Here is a 20,594-nt window from a genome sequence, read left to right on the forward strand (position 1 = left end):
ATAACTTTTCTCTATTTGTCCCCCTCTTTCATTTTCTTCATTAATCAGCTTCTCAAAGTACTCCTTCCTTGTTTTCAACACTCTTCCTTCATTTGTTAGTTCCCATCTCTATCTGTAACCACCCTAACATGCTTCACATCCTTTCCAGCCATCTCGCCAATCAATACAAGCTTTCCTTCCTTAGTGTTCAACCTCATACACATTTCACTTAGAGCTGGGTGATATGACCCAAAATTCATATCTCGATATTTTTTAGCTGGATGGCGATATACGATATATATCTCGATATATTTTTTTTAAAGCCATAAGGTAAGAACAAAAAGAGAGTTTAGTCAAAGCTATGTCCCAGATGTCACTCAGGCACTTTTATTAACATACAGCGTAGATGTACATGAAGAAATTACTCAAAAATAAATTATCAGCATTTATTAAATAATAATGCTCCATAAATAAAAGAACACAATGTTGTTTTTGTGCATAACAAAAAGCTCACAATTGTGCAGTCAAAATGTAAACTAAAAGACGCTGGGCATAATAACAAAGACAGACAGATTTCACAGCTGCTCTATTCCCAAGTTCTACTGCGTGACTGACAGCCTTGAGTTTGAAATCCTCTTCGTAACCATGTCTCTGAACAGGTGCCATTTATGGTCCTTATACACACACAATACGGTAATATTACGTTGAAGCACAGTACGTATTACTCCGCGAGGCTCCACTACGGTAGCCGTAATGCTCCGACAATCCATCAAGCGGTGCGGCTCCGTAGCTTACCAAAGTCGTACTAAAACATTTTTTGACAGATTGCTGAGCGCCGTGTACCACATAAAAACGGTTCGCGGTCAGTAAGCACAACCAGAATTCATACATAAGGTGCACTGTCGATTTATGAGAAAATGAAAGGATTTTAGGTCGTTAGCGCGGTTAGCTCGTTAGTGCGGTTAGCTCGCTAACACGTTGACGCCGTCCAGCCCCACGCACGGGGCGATCCGCGGTAACTCGTTAACGGAGATTTGCCGTGTTCATCTTGTCGTTGCCTGCAGGTGAAGCTATGGGGGAGGGGGAGTTGTGTTCAGTGAAGGAGAGGCGAGGCCCAGTAACGCAGCGTAGAGACAAAAATGGACGAAAGAGAGGCAAACTTGCGGCTCCACAAGTATAATTATAACGTAACATAGACTATATCGATATAAACGATATTGTAACATCTTATATCTCGTATGATAATATATCGATATTTTTAAAAAACTCGATATATCGCCCAGCTCTAATTTCACTATAAGCTTTTTCCTTTGTTACCTCTCCCAGCCTATCAGACTTTATCTTTTCTAACCTTTTCCTTTGAATACTTTCCTCAATTCCTTGTCTTCTTTCCTCTGTAAAGAATCAAATACCTTTTTGGCAGTTTCCTTTACTGCTTCATCTGTATTTTTCCAGTCATCTGGAAACTCTTCACTACCACCCAGAGCCTTTCTCTTGCAAACACAATACATCTACCTTCCTTCTCGCCATCATATCAGTCAACTCTCTCCCTTTACCTGTCATGGTTCCTACATTTAAAATCCCTAGTCTCATCTCCATATTCCATCCACTTCTTTTCGTTTCGTTTCTCTTGTTCTGGCTCAGAACACACTTTCAGCCTCGCTTCTTCCTTTGTCTTTGGCCAACAGTACCACAGTTTGCATCCTGATAGTTAACAACACTGGAGGCAGTTGTTGTTAAACCAGACCATGACCAATTTGGTATGGAAAGCTCATTCTTGATGATTTGATTGATTTCGATTTTATGCCGAATGCTCTGATGAAAACGTCTTATATCTGGGCATGGGACTGGCAATGCATCTGGAAAAATGGTGATTTTTGTAGGCTGAACTAATTCACACGCCTTAAATACATTTATCTAGTTATTCATCCAACTTTACATTTTTGTTCTCGTCTTTAAATACAATAAACCTTACTTCATAAATTAATGTGCCAAATGATGTAACATAATATTCATACTCTAATTTGTAAAATTTAGAAATATCAACATTGAGTATAAAAATAAACCTGGCTAAATCAAGGAAATTAAAATGATACAACTCTTTTATAAGGCGTTATAGGTGCATAAACACTACTAATGGATCATTGCTTGATAGTGGTTGCTAGACAACATGATTACATATGTAAGAACCTTTAGGGGCCTTTCAGATACCTGTGTGAAAAGTTTGGTTGCACAACTGATTGTGTGGGAGTAGTTTGCAGACAAACCAACAAATATTTTTTCTATTACACTAAAATACACATAAAATGTATAAACAATCACCTGTGGCAGTATGAACTTCATATGTCAGTGTTTCTCATACAACTCGTTCTGTTGAGTTTAAAAGACAAAATGTACTTTTGAAAGGTCTGGGAAAACCTGTGTTTCCAAATTTAATTCTTTCTAGATGACAATATGCCCATTGAGATGACAAGAAACTATTTAAAGTATGTAGTCTTGGCATTGTCCAGTTACAGAACTACTACACAAACCCCAGTTTGAACATCACCACACAAACGTACACTATACTTGTTGGGGAAAGAAAAAGACTACTTTGGAACATATTCTCAGGCCAGACATCCTAGAGTTCATCATTTCAACTGCAGCCTTTTGTATTCAATACATACAAAATCAAATCTTTTGAGCAAAATTTTGTGTCACAGCACATTCATTTTCTATATGTTTTGCACATTTCGGTACATGTAGTACGCGCATTGTGTGCTGTTACTGTATTAGTTTGACTCTTCTAAATGTTTATGCATATCTACCAACCAAAGCCAATAATGGATTAAGTGTTCAAGATGCCAGGCAAAGGGCCAGTAAGGATTTAAAATATAAGTGTGTCAACAAGTGTTATGCCGTATCAAATGAAGACTCCATCCAGATGCTCTAGCCAAAATAAGAATCCATGACTAATGGCAGTGGCAGTGTTAAATGGAATGAATGTGTTAGCATATTTTATACAATATTTGTTAATATAAAAATTTTGATATGCTAAAATATATGGATGCTACTGAAATGAGAAATAATTACTCTTCATGATACTGATTATGATAAAGATCAGCTGACTAATCACATCTTAAAGAGCCTATTATTAGTTACTAATATTTACTGAAGCTATGTTTTTTTTTGTTGTTGTTTTTTCAGCTACTATTTATTCACCACCAACTGTAATCTCTTGGGTTTCTGAACGAGATAAAATGCTCTACAATTACATAAGAAATATCAAGGGAGGGATATTGCTTGCAGTCTATAGGGCAATCGATTAAATCAACACCTGGCTACATGGTTGCATAGAAACGGGGATATTAGTGAAACCTGCTGCTCCTGTGCATGTAAACAAGTTTATCACATTATTTTCGATAGCAAAATAAGGGCAATCAATAGACTGGGATGCAAGGTAAAGTGAAGCATTAAGTTGCTGAAAATGGGAGATGGATGGAAAAGTGGAATAAAGGGGAGAGAAAACAACAGCACATAGCAGAAAGTCTGCTTCCCTTTAATTGATGAGTTATTAAAATCATTATTTCTTAGCGTCCTAGTTCTATCACAAAGATCGATGGCAGGCACCACTGAACGTCCACACTAAAACACTTGCACACATACACAAAACACTTGTAGGAGATGTTCGGGCCTTTGTGCCCTTCAGTCTAGCATTGTCTCTCAGCAGGATAAAGCCCCCCTCCACAAGCCCGTAGACACAAACACTGCACTAGAACAGTTAATGCACCTGCATACGTGCACAGCAGCATGTATGCAAGCACGTATACACCTCAGTCTGATCTCAGAGGATTTCATTACAGTGTGTTGATGCGCCGAAACATCTGCATTACACTATTGACTCTTTAGCTGTCGCTCGACTTGCCGATCAGCCCGAGGAAATGCCCAATCAAGAGGGCTGTACCACTGGAGGTGCTCATTAATTGTGACATTGGAAATCAATTTACATGCGCAGTGCATGAGAGGAGTAATATGGAAGTCAACATTTACTCTTTCGTCTGAGTCCCCAAGTACAAAAAGAGCCTTCAGAGAGATGATAGTGTTACTGAGGTGTTTCTGTGATTACGTAATTTGAAATCTTGTTTTCTCTTAGTATTATAGCTATGCAGTAAAAGAGTGGCAATAAATGTGTTTATATAGAAAGCTTTATATCCTTTAAGAGGTGAGAAAGGGGTACGAGAAAACTAGGAGAGAAAAAGAAGAAAAGACAAACAAATCCAAATGAAAGTGTCGTGTGAAAATAGTTACATGTTGATTATATTATAACATGTAGAGACCTTTAACTGGCAGGTGCAGCTGAATGTATACATTCTCATAAATCCTAGGCCGCTGTACTTACACAGCTATCAATATCTGGCTGGAGTAGATCTAGTAAAGCTAGAAGAAGCAAATCAGGTACAGCAACACAAAAAAAGTAGATGAAGGGCTGTAATTAAAAAGTTTAAAAAAAAAAACCCTCATACATACCTATTTATTTGAAAGACATCCACAGATTTAATATCTATAAATCAAAAGAAATGACTCCAATGGAAGAGCCATTACACAGCATTTATGAACAGGCACATATTTTAACTATCTGTTTCTCTTTTGATCTGCCGTCTTTTGCTGCTGCGAGGTAATTCTGCTCGACACGTGATGACAGATCTCAAAACTGTTAGTTTTGTCAATTTTCTGCTGACCAGCTGTTTTGGTTGGGCGGCAGATTCATCTCTTTCGCACTGATGCACTCAGAATATACTTTATTCGATATGAGCCTTCAAAACTGCCTGTGTTGAGCATATGGCACTGCGGTGAAGAATGCAGAACATTCAAGAGGCTGAAAATGGTGAGGTACAATGAGGGAAGCAAGAGCCTATCAATTAAGAAGTAGTGAGCACAGGGTTATTCAAAAAAAATGCAATAGAAGAAGAAGATATGAAGTGGGTGGGGTGTGATGAAAAGAGATGAAGGAGGTGGGAGAAAATGATCACACACCCCATCAAAATGCAAAATGGAGCACTTGGGAGTATTCCCCAGCCGGTACTATTAACCAGCAGAGAGCTGCTCCGGTTAACATATGGTGAGGAAAGTTCTGAGCGCATATAGACAAGGCCATCATCGGTAAGGGGGCTTCTTTCAGTGATCAAAGACTGTAAGCTCACACTTTGAGACCTGACCAGCCTTCAGGGACATTTTAAAGGGATGAGATGGAAATCACCACAGAACTGGCAGATATTTGTGTGTTTTACCGTGAGGTGGGGAGAGGTGTTTTTTTTTTTTTTTACCTGTGGCACTAAATTCCAGTGTGAATATGAACACTGGGGTGGGCAAAGAACACATCTGTCCGTCAGCGTGCAAGCTCATGCTGCTCGTCCACATCATTACAACTCAATCGCGGGGCGTTTGAGTGAGCTAGCGCAAACAGCACTCAGCGCTGCTCTGTCCCACTCAGGGAGATACAGTAATGCACTTCTGAAATATGACACCCTTCCCTGGCACCACACTCGTACTATGTACAACCCTCTGCATAACAGAATGCTGCAGCTGTGCCTAAAATGCAAGACTCTGTTGTTGCCCTGTCCCACGATACAGGATCTGAATGAAATCCATGGATATTCAGCTCCCGTTGAATATATTCATTAAAAAGACTGCACACTGGGACATTTTTTTCTTGATTTTTATTGAATTATAAGTTTCATGCATGATACTGGTAACAGATTTCAAGATTCCAACTGTGAGTGCTGCATCAAATATTCCACCTTTTATATTTTATACTTAACCCCATTAGATGTGACCCCATTGGCATGCTGCTTAAATAATCTCTCTGTAAAATGATTAACAACACGGACCCATGGCCATAAAATTCACCTTTTCCATTGATTACGGGGTAATAGCTAGATAGATTAATGCGTTTCTCACGGGGTTCCCACCTCGGCAATGAATCTGAATCACTCATGCACACGGAGCAAGTGGAGCAGCCTCAGTAACCCACATTTGTATCCTCACTCATATATATCTAATGCCAATTACTGATTGGTCCTTCACCGAGCTTCTTCACGTCCTCCTCAGCAGTCTTGCATGAATCCACCCTGACGTGGCATGTCACAGAGCTGAGCTAGATCAATTTAGAAATGTCATTTTTGGGAAAGTGATGATGAAATTCAGCTGTCAGGTCGCGCAGTGGAAACACATCAGGATATTCTGAAGTCAAAATTAGCAAGTGTACAAGGATGTGAAATAAATTGGGGGGGGGGGCACCATCATAATATATTGCAGAGTAAGTGAAAAATGTATGATGGAACTCTGCTTTCAGATCTCACAGGCTCAATATCCCCAGCCACCGATAATGCGCAACACTACATCACCGGCATTAAATATTCAGGGGCTCGCTACACCTTGTGCACCTATACACTCACCTCGAGCACACAATGGAAACAGTCTGTTAAAGATGACTCGAGCAGAACAGGATTTACATTAGCAAGTCAACTGCAACAACTGCTCCTTTCAAACCAGATGTCAGAGCTATTAAACCCTATACATGAGCTCAGGACTCATTGCAATGAGGAACACATGCCAGCCCCATTCAGCTGAGCAGTTCAACTATGGCATGACTATTTCTTTCTGAAAATGAAGTCATTTATAATGAAGGGCGCTATATGTAGTATTAATGAGACCTTTTTTAGTTGCGGCCACAACGATAATCTTTGAGTGGCCCCGAGCCAACATAAAAAAAGCAATTTCCTAAACCAAACTGAACTCAGTCAGTTTTACCATTTTAATTGGTGAATAAGGGAAGCAGAATTCAAAGCAGTTAGGGAGCAAGGGAGAAAAACGGCTTTAATATAGTTTTTGAAAAGATTTTCCATTGTGCATAATGTTGGTGCTTTTCTAATGTCTTTCCAAAGTGCAACAGAAGTCCAAAAGCGGATAATGAAAGACATTTTTTAATAGATGTTTGCAACATACACCGTCTTCTCTCCTCTCCTAGAAGTGTGTGGTGCCCAGCAGTGAAAGCATCAACTTAGCGCTCCAAAAAAGAATGACAAAGTGAATGACATCATTACTGAACTGTTCCCTCACCGGAAAAAAAAAAAAAAACAGTCTGTCATCCATCCACAGACATGACTTTCCCAGCACCAGACAATTATATATAATCTATTTTACAGTAATGACAACAATACTAACAGGCTGCATCTTACCTGGTTATTGATGCACAGAGCAAGGTGCTTCCTCTCCCGAGCCAGACTCCCGCTGCGCAGTCTCACCTCCTCTCCTTGGTGAACATTTCTGGAAGGACATCACTCAAGTTAGGGTGCAAAACTCTCAAAAATATGAAATATGTCAGAAAATCTCGGCATACGAGGAGCCTGTACTCTGTGTCCAGCTGCAGAGAGTACCGATACGTAGGGTTTTAAAATCACTCCTCAGTGCTTGAAGCATCCGTTACCGGAGCTTCCCGTTTAACCGAAATAATAAACACTGCTGCTTTACATTTGGGACTAAGGCGAGTCGCTGCGTGGGTTACTAACCTGTACGTGCCGCTCCTCAGCATGACGAGCTCTCCACCCGCAGTCAGACAGAGATGCAGTGAACACTTAGAGTCGGGAGCAGCCGGTAAGCGACCACACTTGGAAAATTTTCGCAGCCAATGGGATGCTGAGGCGCGTGCCCCCCGCCTTTGCTTTTCAATACAGCGCCCCCCCCGCGCGCGTGTTGACACGGCGTCATTTAACTTGGCGATCGACTTTAATCGCTGTATTCTGCGCGGTTTATCTTTTGTGTGTGTGTGTGTGTGTGTGCGCGCGCGCGGGGGGGGAGGTTGCTGGGAATGGCTCACGGTGTGCCAATCTATTTGCTCTTAGCAACTAACTTCCAGGGTGTGGGTTGGACTCAAGTTAAACAAACACGCACGATTTATATTTTATATCACGCCACCCTACACAGGCTTAGGTGAGAACCGAAGAGGTGAGGTATAATGATGCCTAAATATTAAAAGGCCTCATTTAAGGGTCGTTTTGCTGTAGGGCCTATCAAACCATCAGATTTGGCCTTTTGGATGGAGGACTTCCAAATCTGCCCGGTGTCCACCTACTATAAAAGGATCCTTATCCCGGTGTCCTACAGCCTAGTCTTTTTGCTTGGCCTGAGTTTAAACGGCGCCCTGCTGTGGTGCGTTATCTGTCGGACGCGCCGCTGGAGCAACACGGTGATCTACCTGACCAACCTCGCAGTCGCGGACCTCCTCTTCGTGCTGGCCCTTCCTCCACTTATCATCAGCGATGCTATGGGAAACTTCTGGCCCTTCGGCAACATGTTCTGCAAAACTGTTAGATTTGTCTTTCTGGTCAACCTCCACTGTAGCATAATGTTTGTCACCTGCGTCAGCGTTCACCGGTTCATCGGGGTGTGCTATCCCATCGCTGCTGTGCGCCTCAGGACCAGAAAGTTCGCCATCCTTGCGTCAGGGTCCATTTGGATTCTAGCCAATGCCGAGATTTCACCGACATTTGTGTTTGCGCACACGGGTGTGATCAACAACATGACTGTTTGCTTTGAAATGACCGGCCCGACGCAATTTGATGTGTTCTTTCCGTATGGGCTGTTTTTGGTTATAGCAGGCTTTTTGATCCCATTCTTGGTCGTGGTCACCTGTTACTGCTCCATGATAAAGGTGCTGTACTGCGGAGCCGCGGACTGCATTTCTAATACCAGGAAACAGCGTGTGCGCAAAAAGTGCTTGTATACCCTTTTAACTGTGTGCCTCATGTTTGCCGTTTGTTTTGTGCCGTATCATATTGTCCGCACTGTCTACATGTTTGTCAGAGTCTACATGCCAGGAAACTGTCATCTGCTGAACCTGGCCATGATCACGTTTAAAGTCTGGAAACCGGTTGTCGTGTTAAACTGCTGCGTAAATCCTCTCATCTACTTCTGTAGCTCTCATCCAAAGCGTCTGAAGTTCAGCGCCTGGCTCTGGAGGAGGAATAAAAGAGTGGAGCCCACTGTGTGTCTGGTCAGCAAGAGGTCTGAAGGGTATAATCCGTGAAGGGATGTGATCGGCAGACAACAGTGACTAAAATTATCCTAAAAACGCATTCTCTGTTTTATACTTCATTTTATTGATTTAAATTAAAAAATGCATTTGTCATAACTAAACAATATACAAAATTTCACCAATTGTGCAATTATTATGCAAATACTAACGTCATCTTGCAATTAACCTGCAAAACTGGAGCAATACCACAATCAATAGACTGCTCAATAGAAAGCAGCAACACTGTGGTCATAGGTGACATTAAACATTTGTGGGAACTGGTGCCCTCTGTCGTATGTAGAGAATCTTATTTCTAAAAGAGAAGAAATATCAGTTCAAAAATGGAAAATAAGACAGGTCCAAAATATTCCAAACAGTGACAATATGTAGCCATAAAACAGACGCACCCACGAACACTCGGAACAGTAAGTCAAGTGAAGATTAAAAATAACCTGGAGGTAAAAAGCACTTCAAATTTCCATTGAAAATAGGACATTTTTTAAAGCATCATCTATTTTAGCATATACTTGTCTCGAGGCACAGAGTGACAGTGTTGGAGCAGCAGACAGCTGAATGAAGGGCATCATTTCAGAACACTCCTGTAAGCAAGTGATGACAGATGGCTGGAGCAGTGTTCTGGGATCTGAGCGAAGAGAAGACAGGACAGATTAAATGAAGAAGAAAAACCCCACAGTGGAAGTTAAAACAGCGAAGAAGCAAAGCCTACAAACAGAACAATAATAGAAAAAACATAATGTTCTATCACTGTAAAGATAAGAGGCTGAATGGATTAATAAATGGCTCTGTTTGAATATGAATTGCATAAAGTGTGTGTGTGTTTGTATACCTGTGCGCCCAGCCTGGAGAGATAGCGGTTGCGTAAGCCAAAAGCAGACATGGGTGCCAGTCTAGCCAGCTCACCCTGTGTCGGCTTACTTGGCCGCCTTTCTTTCCTGCAGGAAAAAATAAAATAACATAGACACTTTGAACATCTCTGCAGCCAACACTAACATGAACACAATTATGCAAATATTACAATAGGATTAGTCACCCAGTCTGCTGCAGAAGACAGAGAAAAGGACACAAAAGTATTACAGAATAACTACTTCAATAAAAAAAAAAGAAGATGCTTTAAAAAAAATGTTTAATTGAATGTCATTGTTCATGGCATCAAATGTGATCTTTTCAATAACTTTGATTTTTTCTGTACAATTTCACAGTCATCTTGTACACAGTTCAATGACAGTTAAAGTTTAATACAAGTATTCTCTGTTAAACAATTGCAGTGAGTTCCCAACACCACAGAGCAAACAAGCTGACCGAGCAGCCCATTTCTGAGTATAGTCATTTTAAAGTGTAACCACCTTTTTTTCCTTTTTGTACTATTAATTGTACTGGCTGTCTTTATACATGTATGAAATACTTGTTAAGACTCAAATAAGGGCTCATTTGCCCAACTGAGGTAGTGAATGTTAATCATCCACAGTGTGTGACCCTGCCATTAACACAAAATCCTCCTCCCACATTACTGGAATGGTCAGTGTTAAGCTGAATATGTTGTTACACCATTAAGATAAAGCAAATATCAATTTGGGGAAGTGCTTAGAAAGAGTTAATTACCTGAGCTTGATAAAAGAGCAATAAAGACAATCGATAAAACACAATTCTTGTGTGGAACTGATCTGACTCTTTAAAAAAAATAAAGGTCAAATTAATGGAAGAGTTTATAAAAGTTGAGACTGTGAATATCATTACATGGGTAAGCACGTTCAAAAGTGTCTCTCTCTTACTAATGATCTTTAAGGTAATTGTAACATTTGATGATGGAACAGAAAATAAACTTTTATGAACTTTGCAAATCAGCAAAGAGCAAATGAAGAAATAAGAGAATCAGCCAGTAAAGACTTAAACAAAGAGCTTTGCTCTTTTTGAGATAACCCGCCACACAAAGGTCAATGAAGCATATCAGAACAGAATATGAGCCCATTGTGCCCAAGCAGAGTCCAATAAGGCTGATTTTGGTTAGTAATTGTGACAAATGGTGTGTACATAAATGAACTGCAGATCTTTCTGCAACCAGGCTAATAACAGTTGTGCAGAAATGTTGTTGGTTTTGTTGTAAAAACAAGAAAAAAACAAAACAAAACCCCAAACATTTAAAATCAGTTACCCCATTTTACATGTTAAAAAGCTAAATTAACAATAAATAGTACATGATAAAATCAAAGGACCCCTTCCCTCTGTGCTGTAAGTACAAATGTCATCTTTTGATAATTCAAATATTTTTCAAGCATGCTGAACTTTGACACACACAAAAGTCAGTAGTGAGTGAATCCAAGTAGAAATAAAGTCTCTTTGACACGTTGGAGAGTAACTGTGGATTAAGTAGGATATGTCGTTTGTCAAGTGTCCCGTAAAATCGCGTTTAGACATTTATGCAAGGTTATACAACAGTTCCAAATCCAGACAGTCAGTTCTGGTGTGAAGAACCACAGATGACATCACTGGGCGGAGTCAGAACCGCAGTCCTGCCCCATGGTAGCAGATTGAAAGCTCAGGGGTGGACACTGCAGCCTGCTGGCTCTGAAGCCCAGGACCATGTGTGTTCGCTCATCATCATCATCATCATCATCATCATCATCATCATCTGGAAAATATCAATTAAGGCATGAACCAGGAGATATTAATCAGTCTGCACAAGTCATAACACACACATAAAAATAGAGATTAGTCAGGTTATACATGAGTACAGAAAGCATGTGTGACTTTCATCGTTCTTTCTAATTTTAACTGTGAACTGAAAGTAGCAGTATTGGTTTCATTCAGTGCTGCGAGTGGAAAATAAACCAACCACAGCTTATGTACTGTTAACTGCATGTGTCAGTACAAATGAACATGAAAGCCAAAGCACATGACCTGGCCAGCTAATACAGAAAACGACTTCCTGAAGTTAAAGAAGACTCGCTTCAAAACATGTTTGCCTGTGTGTGTGTGTGTGTGTTTATTAAAAAAAAAAAAAAAAATCTGCATGTATTACACCAAACATTTGGTACTTTATTACATAAAAAAAAAGAGTGACAAAAGGAACACCTATCAACTGATAATATAAAATCCTATATGAGGCCAGAATTGGAAACTTTTGAACTAAAAACTAATAAAGGATTTTTACCTTTAAAATTTCTCTTTGTTGCAGAACCAACAACAAAGTCTGTGTGTGTCCGCTTAAGTTTTATATGTGTAATACATGTATAATATACAATACATACAAAATACATGTTGTACAGGTTTCTTGCATTTTAAGTGTGGATAATAAGAAAACATAACATTATTGATACACTGTATTGTATCCCTAGCAAGTCCATAACCCTGTTTTCTGTAACAACCACTCTGAACAAATTAAAGTTTAATCGACCAAAACTTTTGGTATGTTTTATCACCTCTATACATTATTAACTATTATTTGTAGCTAAAACTATTAGTTGTGTCTATATTGGAAGTTTCTGCCTACCTACAATGTGTTTATGTCACTTGACTGCATGAGAGAAATGTTCAATACGTTTCTGAGATGCTTGTCTAATTGATGCGTAAGTGGGTGGAAAAGCACTGACGGTGTGTGGAAGGTCAAAGCTACTCACTCTGCATCTGAACTGGCTTCTTTACTGAGTTTGGCTCTGGCTGCGGCTGACTGGTTCAAATCTCCTCCTGGAGCAAGAGAAGGAAATAGGCAGATTAAGCAGTGAGTGAGTCTGATGGTAAGGAAAAGAGTGTGATAGTAAAGTGAAAAGATGTCATATGAGAAGGGTTATGAAGAAAATTGGAGACAATAAAGAAACAGAAAACAGAGAGGAGTGAGAAAGTGGGAGAATTCAACACTCCAGTCTTTTCTCACCTTTAATGCAATCCACAAAGTACAGCAACACTGCGGCTATCAGTCCAACTATAAGAAAGGAGAAGGAAAACCAATGCAAAAAAGAAATAACCAACAATGGCACTCACAAGTGTCTAACAAGACTTTGAGAAAAAAAGGGAAACAAAAAGACATAAAAGTACTGACCACAAATGCAGGCGCAAAAAAACACTTCCAGAACCAGGTACCCTTTGCTGTCGAGGATCGCCCCTGCCGCTATGGAAATGATAGCGAGTCCCAGGTTCTGAATGGACTGCATACTGATGTGCAAAGACAGAGAACACACATCAGTGTCAATATAGCAATATTTATATGTTAATGGGTGGCCCAAACAAGCAGAATATGTATAATTTAAGTCTTAATGATAAAAAAAAGGCACATACAAGCCATAGGCTGTCCCGAGTTGATGTTCAGGCACGACAAAAGCCACCATGGGCCAAAGTGCACAGGCCAATAAGGAGTATGACACGCCAAGCAGGGACTGGAAATCAAGCAAATGCACAGAATCTCACTTTGCAATTATATCACTTATAATATCACTTTACAATTTCTAAGTCGGTTGAGACCAAAGAAGTTAATTGGAGATGAGATATAACGATTCTCTCACTGAAAAACTGTTTCAGTGCATCCACATGAACAGAATCAACTTTCAAGACATACTATAGCTGTTTATGAATGTGCAAAATGTTTAAGTGCAGTGTAAAAGGTTGCCAGGGAAGCTACCATTGCGATCCATGGGTTCCAGAAAGTGAAGGCCAGCATCATGTGAGCGGCAAGTGTTGCTGCCACTGCAAGCAATACCCAATTCACGTTCCTCCCCGTCTTATCAACCATGAAGCCCAAAACTGGAGATGCAGGGGCTGATATGATGTACACAATACTAGGAAAGACAGACAATGGACAATGAATGATTCATGTTAAAACATTAAATAATGAATATCCTTATATTAAATGAAGAACACGCTATTTTAGGAAATTCACCCGCCACAAAAACTGCAGAATATAAAGAATGCTGATATCTTAAGGTAGCTTGGTCTCAGTTGGCCAACAGGCAACACCTAAGCTGAGTTACCTGTTGACAGCTCTGGCTTCAGCTGGGGAGAAGCTGAATTTTTCAATGAAGAACACCCTGCGAATGAAAAGACAAGATGATGCGTTCACAGTACAAAGCACTGCTTAGCTTTTTGGCTGTTATGACAACAAAAGGAGAGATTGAATTTTCATAGCAGCCATTCGCTCAGTTAGTGCTGACCCATTGTGGCAAATCCATGTCAGTTGCTACGTGATCTGAGAACGCCTTTCAGTGAAGGAAATTCATTTTGTAAGGGCTGCAATTGTGTCCTTTCACTTCAAAGCTATTTGTCAAAAACTCCCTTTGTAGTTTAATCACAACACAACATTGTGAGGTTGTACAACCTCAAATGCAATGTACTACCTTAATGAAGGTTCTTTATTTAATTCTTATCAGACATTTTAACCATAACAGTGCATTATTTAGTTCTTTCTTCACTCAAAGCTAAATGGTTATGGGCACATCACAGGATATGTTGACTTTAGGAAAGCCTAAATAAGGTCACTTTTAACATTAAATGAATAACATATAAAATACACCAATTACAAACAAAGATAATGCACTTGGGATGTTGGGATCCATGTGCTGCTTCCTGTATTTCATGAGAAACAGGGGATGCACAGAGCAGACAGCGTTCTGCAGACAGTATATATACTATAAAAGCAATATGAGGATCACTGGAGGAAACATGGTGTTAGAGGAAGAGTGCAGACGTATGGGGTACTCACTGTCCCAGTCCAATAAAGGGGAAAACTGCCACGTAGTAGCCTACACAAATGATGAAGATAAGCCACAGGGCTGCAGGGAAATGCTTCACATCCGTGATCTTGATCACTTCGCCTAACATGCAACACAAAAAACAAATCTGTCTAAGAACACCATTTGCTTTGACCAACTCTAAAAGAATAAATGCTTCTTTAACACATGTCAACCTTTTTTCTTATTGAAAAATGCTACAGCATGCCAAATTTAACCATTTCCTTCCCCGTCAAGTAGTAGTTTTCATCCATGATTCTGCAGACTAAACCATTTGAATATAAAAATGCCATCAGTTCATTATTTTATCATATTTGATGTGCGTGATTTTTTTTAAAAAAATAATTACTTCATGAGTTAGGCAGGATTCACATGGATGCATTTCAGGCTTCAGCGCTCTCACCTTTCATTTCCCTTTTAATAGGGTGACATCATGCGATGCCAACTCAACTTGCTAATGTTGCTTCTGCTGAAAGTTTTTGAGAAATTAAACTGTTGACAAGCCAGCAAATGGGTTAACTAATGAAACCACACAATGCAACCATCGAGTGAGAACAGAGAGTGTGGTTATCCGTGCAAGTTCGGCATCAACATGTTGAAAAAGGTTTACAATTCAAAAAACAAAAGGAAAAAAAGGGTTTTGAGAGGTCAGAGAGACCTTTGACAACTAACTTCTGGTAATTTCAACCTAAAGTTCAAGTGGATATTCTTGACATTTTAAATTTAAATAAATTCAAGAGGTTATTTCTGTCATGTGGATGGGGTTGGAACCACAAAATCACCTCTGGCTACAACTGCCACCAACACAACGACAACAAAAAGTCCAACACAACAGAGTAAGTAGAGTCAAACCAGATAGTTGGTTTTAGAGCTCAATGAAACAAAAACTAAATCTGGCTTTGCACATGGGGGCAATCTGCGACGATTGTGGAAGAACTTCTAGTATTCATTCACTGATGTGAGTGAAAGAGGGAAAACACAAAATTGAGGGAGAAAGTGTGGGAAGACATTACCTGTTCCTTCTTGTTCCTTGTTGAGGATCCTCTCGGCTCTTTTGTCAAGGAATCCCAAAACCAAGGCACAGATTAGGGAAAACACGCATGTTATGGCAGCTAAGGGGAGAAAAAGAAATGGAGAATCAGAATCATTTTATTGCCACTAAACATGTTCAGTGAAATTAGAAGCAGCAGGAAACAACACAAAACTGCAAGTTGTGCAAAAGTGGAAACGTCTGCATGACACAGGATAACATTACAAGAACTGGCACTTCTTCTGTTCCTTGTGATTCATCTGGAACAGTCTGCAGCACTTTTAGTTCTCTAAACCACTTCTCTCTGTTGGTTTGTGCTAGCTGTGTTATTTGAACTTAGAAGTAAAAAAGAAAGGGTGTAGCATTTCTACCAAACAAGGAAATAAAGGGGGTGTAACTGGAGTCTGAGAGTGTAAAACTCACCTGACAAGTCAGGTTCAGTGAAGTGCAACTGTAAAACATTTACCTATCAAGAGTGATGCACCCAGCACGGTGTGTCCAGGCGAGCCAACAGCATCTGTAACTCTGTTATAAATCCAGCCCATTATGTTCATGTTCACCGTGCTGCCCTTGGGATGAGCAGAGAAGTCAGTGGCATGCATTTTGAACAGCTTTCCTCATTTACAATATCAAAACAAACAAAAATACAAGTATTTCAAAGCCTGTATAAATGCACTTTTTCATTTGGAGCTTTCTTACCACGCGAGCCATGCTCAGCTGAAGGCCAAATACTAGATTGAGCTCCTTGCCTTTGAACCAGTTCACTGCATATGTGTTTTGGGCTACTGCCAAAGACTCTCCTCCAATACTACCCAAGAAAAGACAACATAGAAGGGATCATGTAAGCAACAAGACTGAAAACCTGAGCCCTAGAATCAGACTTTAATGTCTCTTGATGGATAAATATATGTGGCTGAATGACACCACACTGACTTTGTTTTAGCGACTTGATGTGTGTTCGGGTTTGCTAAGAATCCCCCATATATGGTATTTCTGGCTATATCATTCATATTCTGTAAGCTGATATAAATCAGTCTTATAAGAAACTGCATGTTTTTTTATTACTATTTCAAACAAGAAAAGGACCAATCTTTGCTTTTTCTTTAAAGTTTTTACATTCTAGTAAAATAAAAAGGTTTAACAGTTTGTTTTGGTTTTATTACCCAAATATAAATCGTCCAGCTTCCATTAGCCAAAAATGATTTGTCCATGCTCCAGCAGCAAAGACCACCTATGCAGAGGTAGAAACATTAAAAACAATCTAATCACCACAGTTTTCCCAAGGATTTTTTCTATTGAGCTATATGGATTTAAACAGAATGTATATCTGGTTAAGTAACTCCATTCTTCTGAAACTTCAAGAGTATATTACCTGTCCAGCACAGACAAAAAGGGAAAAGATGATGGTTCCCAGCCTGTAAACAAGAACATGGGGAAAGATACCAATCAAAACGACATGTACAAAATCCATACGGAGCATTCACTTTTGTCTTTTGGGTGAAAATACATAAACAACACATAGCTGGCAAAAAACATACAACGACTGGTTCTTCTCGTTACCTGACACCAAAGACCCGATCAAGCAGAAATCCCCCAAAGAAGCAGAGAACTACATTAGGCCAGGAGTACCAGGCGTACAACTGCATGAAGTCTGAAGTCGTCAGATGCAAATCCTGGGCGAGTCACAGAAGAAAAACAACAGACATTAGACTCTCGCTTTGTGTTAGTTTTTGCTTTCATTTTGTGTTGAGCACAATGCACAGTATGCTCTAGTTTTTTGAATAAATCAGTGTAACAACACCATTTACTAGGAATCTTATTTGACTGTTCTTGTTGTTTATTATGTAGATTTTTTGTTTACATAGAATATGGTGATCTTTAAAAGATAACCTGTCTTCTATATAAAAAGAAATCTCCAAAGGCTTGTTAGTGTGGGATTAATATAAATGCCTGCATTTGGTTTTAAGGCCCTGGTGTAAAAGTTTGAATTATGGGTGAAATACCTGGATGACTTGACTTTGGAGTGCAGCGGGATTATCGTAACAGAAGTAGCTTCCTGGAACAAAGCACCCATATTAGCAGGGCTCAGACGTGACACTATTGCATTTATTATACATTTCATACATAATAAGCAGACAACAACGTGCATTATTTACACTAGCTTGATAGTATTTAACTTTAGTTAGTCCCAAATCTCCCAAATAGCTCGCCGTGCCGCCTTTTACTCCTTACCGAATCCCAGGAAGCACATAAAAAAAAGGACAACCAGTCGGTGCAGTAAGCGGCTGGGGTCGCAGATGGCGAGCATGGGCCTGCCGGGTCCACTGCCCCTGTCCTCGTCTCCCAACAATCTCTGCCGCTCTTCCAAATCCGCCATGTTCGATTATTTGTGAGGTCCACAGCAGAAAGGAAGACCTAAGAGTGTCTGTCATATGACCCATTATGCACGTCACGTGGCATTATGTTCGCGCAGTGAAGCTGGCGTACGCCTCGGGAGCGCGCACAGTCAGCTGAGTGGAGTGGGATGACTGTAAATAACAGATGAGGTTTCGTCTTACACAGTGAGCATAAACGGTTAGTTAGTAACGTTTGTCCCGATGTAGCATGAAATATTAGACGCTAAAAGCTTTTACTGTTGAGATCACATTTCCCTGAAAAGCGAAAGATGGTCTTTTAGGGATGTTTTGAAAAAGAAGAGCGGAGTTTGCGTTTAAAAATTCTTCTTTGAAGAAACGAAAGCGGATTCAAGCGGTTTGAAACTTTACAGTAAAATATGTGTCAGTATTTTTGGACAGATAAAGTAGTCACTTTAATTTAAAAGCTTAAACTATTGTGATAGCTAGTTTCGTTGGTCACCGGATTCAAAGATGGTGAGAATAAAGGTTAATGAAAACTGTAAAGACTATATTTCTTCATAGGAGATGGAAGAATAAAGCTATAAAGCTAAATCGCCTATATTGGACTTGAATTGTCAGGTGACCTGACAGGTGATTCCCAGAAAGTGAGAAATGAATGTGATGACAGTGTAAAAAAATAGTAATGAACTATATTTCAGTCATTAAATTACTACTGATAACAATATATATTAAAGTTGTTGTTTTTTTTTTTTGTTTTTTTTTGTTTTTTTACCAGGACAAAGAATTTGTAAAGGTCCAGTGTGTAAAATATCACTATATCAGGAGATTGCAAACCGCAATGAACTGTTGATTGCGATGTCTTTCTTCTGCTGTTTGTGTATAAAAACCTTTTTATACACATTTGAGTTTTCTATATGCTATATTTTTCCATTGTATAGTCACCTGAAATATATGAATACTTAGCAGTAAATCAGGAATAATAAAACAGATTTTAGCTTCATGAAATACTTTACAAGATGGCTTTTTTTGTTGCACATTTAAAAATGAGACAATGTTTAGACATCAACATGTCAAAAACTATACACAACTACAAACTACAAAAACTTGGTGGGTAGGGGGTACTGATAGTCACAAAATAAACAAATGCTATTTTCATTACACTTACATATTAGATTGAGCAAATATGACAAATTGTATTTCAAAAACCCATACTCAGACGCTGATTTGATGGTAAGACAGACCAATGACAGACCAGGATTTTATCTTTTAATAGTTTTCAAGATTTCCATGTTTAAACATTTCATAGCGTGAAAAAAAAAAAAAGCCTAAAAGGGGGTCAACCAATCATCTTGAAACATATTTGATATATGAAGTTTCAATTTTATAACAGTCCAAACTTTGGACTATAAATCTTTTATGCAAACCAGAGAGAGCTGAGCAGAATGCTCACGTTGATTTGGCGCATGACCCATGTGCCAATTCGATATTTTGTGGTATTTTATGTTTTTACCCCCAAGCGAGTCACCTCAAAAACTGTACGCGGTGTTCATCTGTAGTGAGTGTAGGCTGACTGTCCACTGTTTATCTCAGCAAGCAGTCAGTATGCTGTGGGTCTACTCTGCAGGAGCTTGTAAAGTTTTGTGAAAGGAGACAGATACAGGTTGAGGAGTCAGTGTCGCTGTCCGATGACACAGACACAATTGTTGTGGAACTCCTGAACTTTTCTGTCAGTAAGGACTGCTGTCTTTGGTACTTTGTTAGTTGCTGTTAGCATCTCTTAGCTGCTGTTAGCCGCTGTTAGTGAAACTTTCTTTGAAGTGGATAAAACATTTTTTGGACCCAGACTCTTGGCAAATAAATTCTCATATGATGTGATAATGTAATCACACTCTTTATCAGAGGGAAAGTATAAAGCGCAAGCCTACCATTAGCTGACATAATGTCAGTTTATTACCAGCTGTTTTTGTTGTTTAGCCATCTTGTTGTCAACTGTCCAGAGACCGTAGATCAGGCATGTCCAAAGTCCGGCCCGCGGGCCAATTGCGGCCCGCGGTCCAGTTTTAATTGGCCCGCAAGTAATTTTATAAATTGAATAGAATATGGCCCGCACTTCAACTTTTGCTTGAGTGTATTGCACTTCTTAGTTTTAACACCAGGGGGAGCTGCTGTTGATCAAGGCAGTTGCTCCACCAAAAAGGACAATCACAGAAGAAGTGTACCCGCAAGTTACTAAACATGGCAGAACCAAAGAAGCGAAAGGTAGAAAGTGAATGCAGAAAATTTCAGACAAGGTGGGAGAGTGAATATTTCTGCAAAGAATTCAAGGGGAAGTGTGTCTGTTTGATTTGCACTGAAACTGTGGCAGTTATGAAAGAGTTATTATGAAACCAAACATCAGGCCTATGCATCCTACACTGGTGCTGAGCGAGAGCAGAAAGTAA

The 20,594-nt window shown here is 39.6% G+C and overlaps 2 protein-coding genes across 4 annotated transcripts; one reads left to right on the top strand and one right to left on the bottom strand.

Annotated features, from left to right (window-relative positions):
• The first annotated feature begins 8,053 nt into the window (after positions 1-8,053).
• On the top strand, positions 8,054-9,043 carry LOC134640585 (P2Y purinoceptor 3-like). The gene has a single exon (XM_063492496.1). It carries the CDS (start codon positions 8,054-8,056, stop codon positions 9,041-9,043), a length of 990 nt encoding a protein of 329 aa, XP_063348566.1.
• A 123-nt stretch (positions 9,044-9,166) lies between these two features.
• On the bottom strand, positions 9,167-18,222 carry mfsd1 (major facilitator superfamily domain containing 1). 3 transcript variants are annotated; one of them, XM_063493101.1, is made up of 17 exons: positions 18,029-18,222; positions 17,800-17,852; positions 17,357-17,469; positions 17,169-17,211; positions 16,960-17,027; positions 16,496-16,604; positions 16,263-16,365; positions 15,780-15,878; positions 14,739-14,850; positions 14,011-14,067; positions 13,662-13,818; positions 13,322-13,419; positions 13,086-13,198; positions 12,921-12,968; positions 12,667-12,733; positions 9,879-9,984; positions 9,167-9,674 (listed from the first exon to the last, which is right to left on the bottom strand). In XM_063493101.1, the coding sequence occupies exons 1-17, from the start codon at positions 18,171-18,173 to the stop codon at positions 9,615-9,617; spliced, it is 1,551 nt and encodes a 516-aa protein (XP_063349171.1). In that variant the 5' UTR covers positions 18,174-18,222; the 3' UTR covers positions 9,167-9,614. The 3 variants fall into 3 exon arrangements, with proteins under 3 accessions (XP_063349171.1, XP_063349173.1, XP_063349172.1); XM_063493103.1 differs by lacking the exons at positions 9,167-9,674; positions 9,879-9,984 and adding an exon at positions 10,159-11,660; XM_063493102.1 differs by lacking the exons at positions 9,167-9,674; positions 9,879-9,984 and adding an exon at positions 10,159-11,678.
• Positions 18,223-20,594: the final 2,372 nt, after the last annotated feature.

The sequence above is a fragment of the Pelmatolapia mariae genome, linkage group LG14 (genome assembly GCF_036321145.2).
Source record: "Pelmatolapia mariae isolate MD_Pm_ZW linkage group LG14, Pm_UMD_F_2, whole genome shotgun sequence".
NCBI classification, from domain to species: Eukaryota; Metazoa; Chordata; class Actinopteri; order Cichliformes; family Cichlidae; genus Pelmatolapia; species Pelmatolapia mariae.

Coding starts and splice junctions, on each gene's coding strand:
- LOC134640585 (XM_063492496.1), top strand. CDS start 8,054: ATGGAGGACTTCCAAATCTGCCCGGTGTCCACCTACTATAAAAGGATC.
- mfsd1 (XM_063493101.1), bottom strand. CDS start 18,173: ATGGCGGATTTGGAAGAGCGGCAGAGATTGTTGGGAGACGAGGACAGG. Junction 17,853..18,028: donor TATGTGCTTCCTGGGATTCG/GTAAGGAGTAAA, acceptor GCTTTGTTCCAG/GAAGCTACTTCTGTTACGAT. Junction 13,420..13,661: donor GGAACCCATGGATCGCAATG/GTAGCTTCCCTG, acceptor CTTGATTTCCAG/TCCCTGCTTGGCGTGTCATA.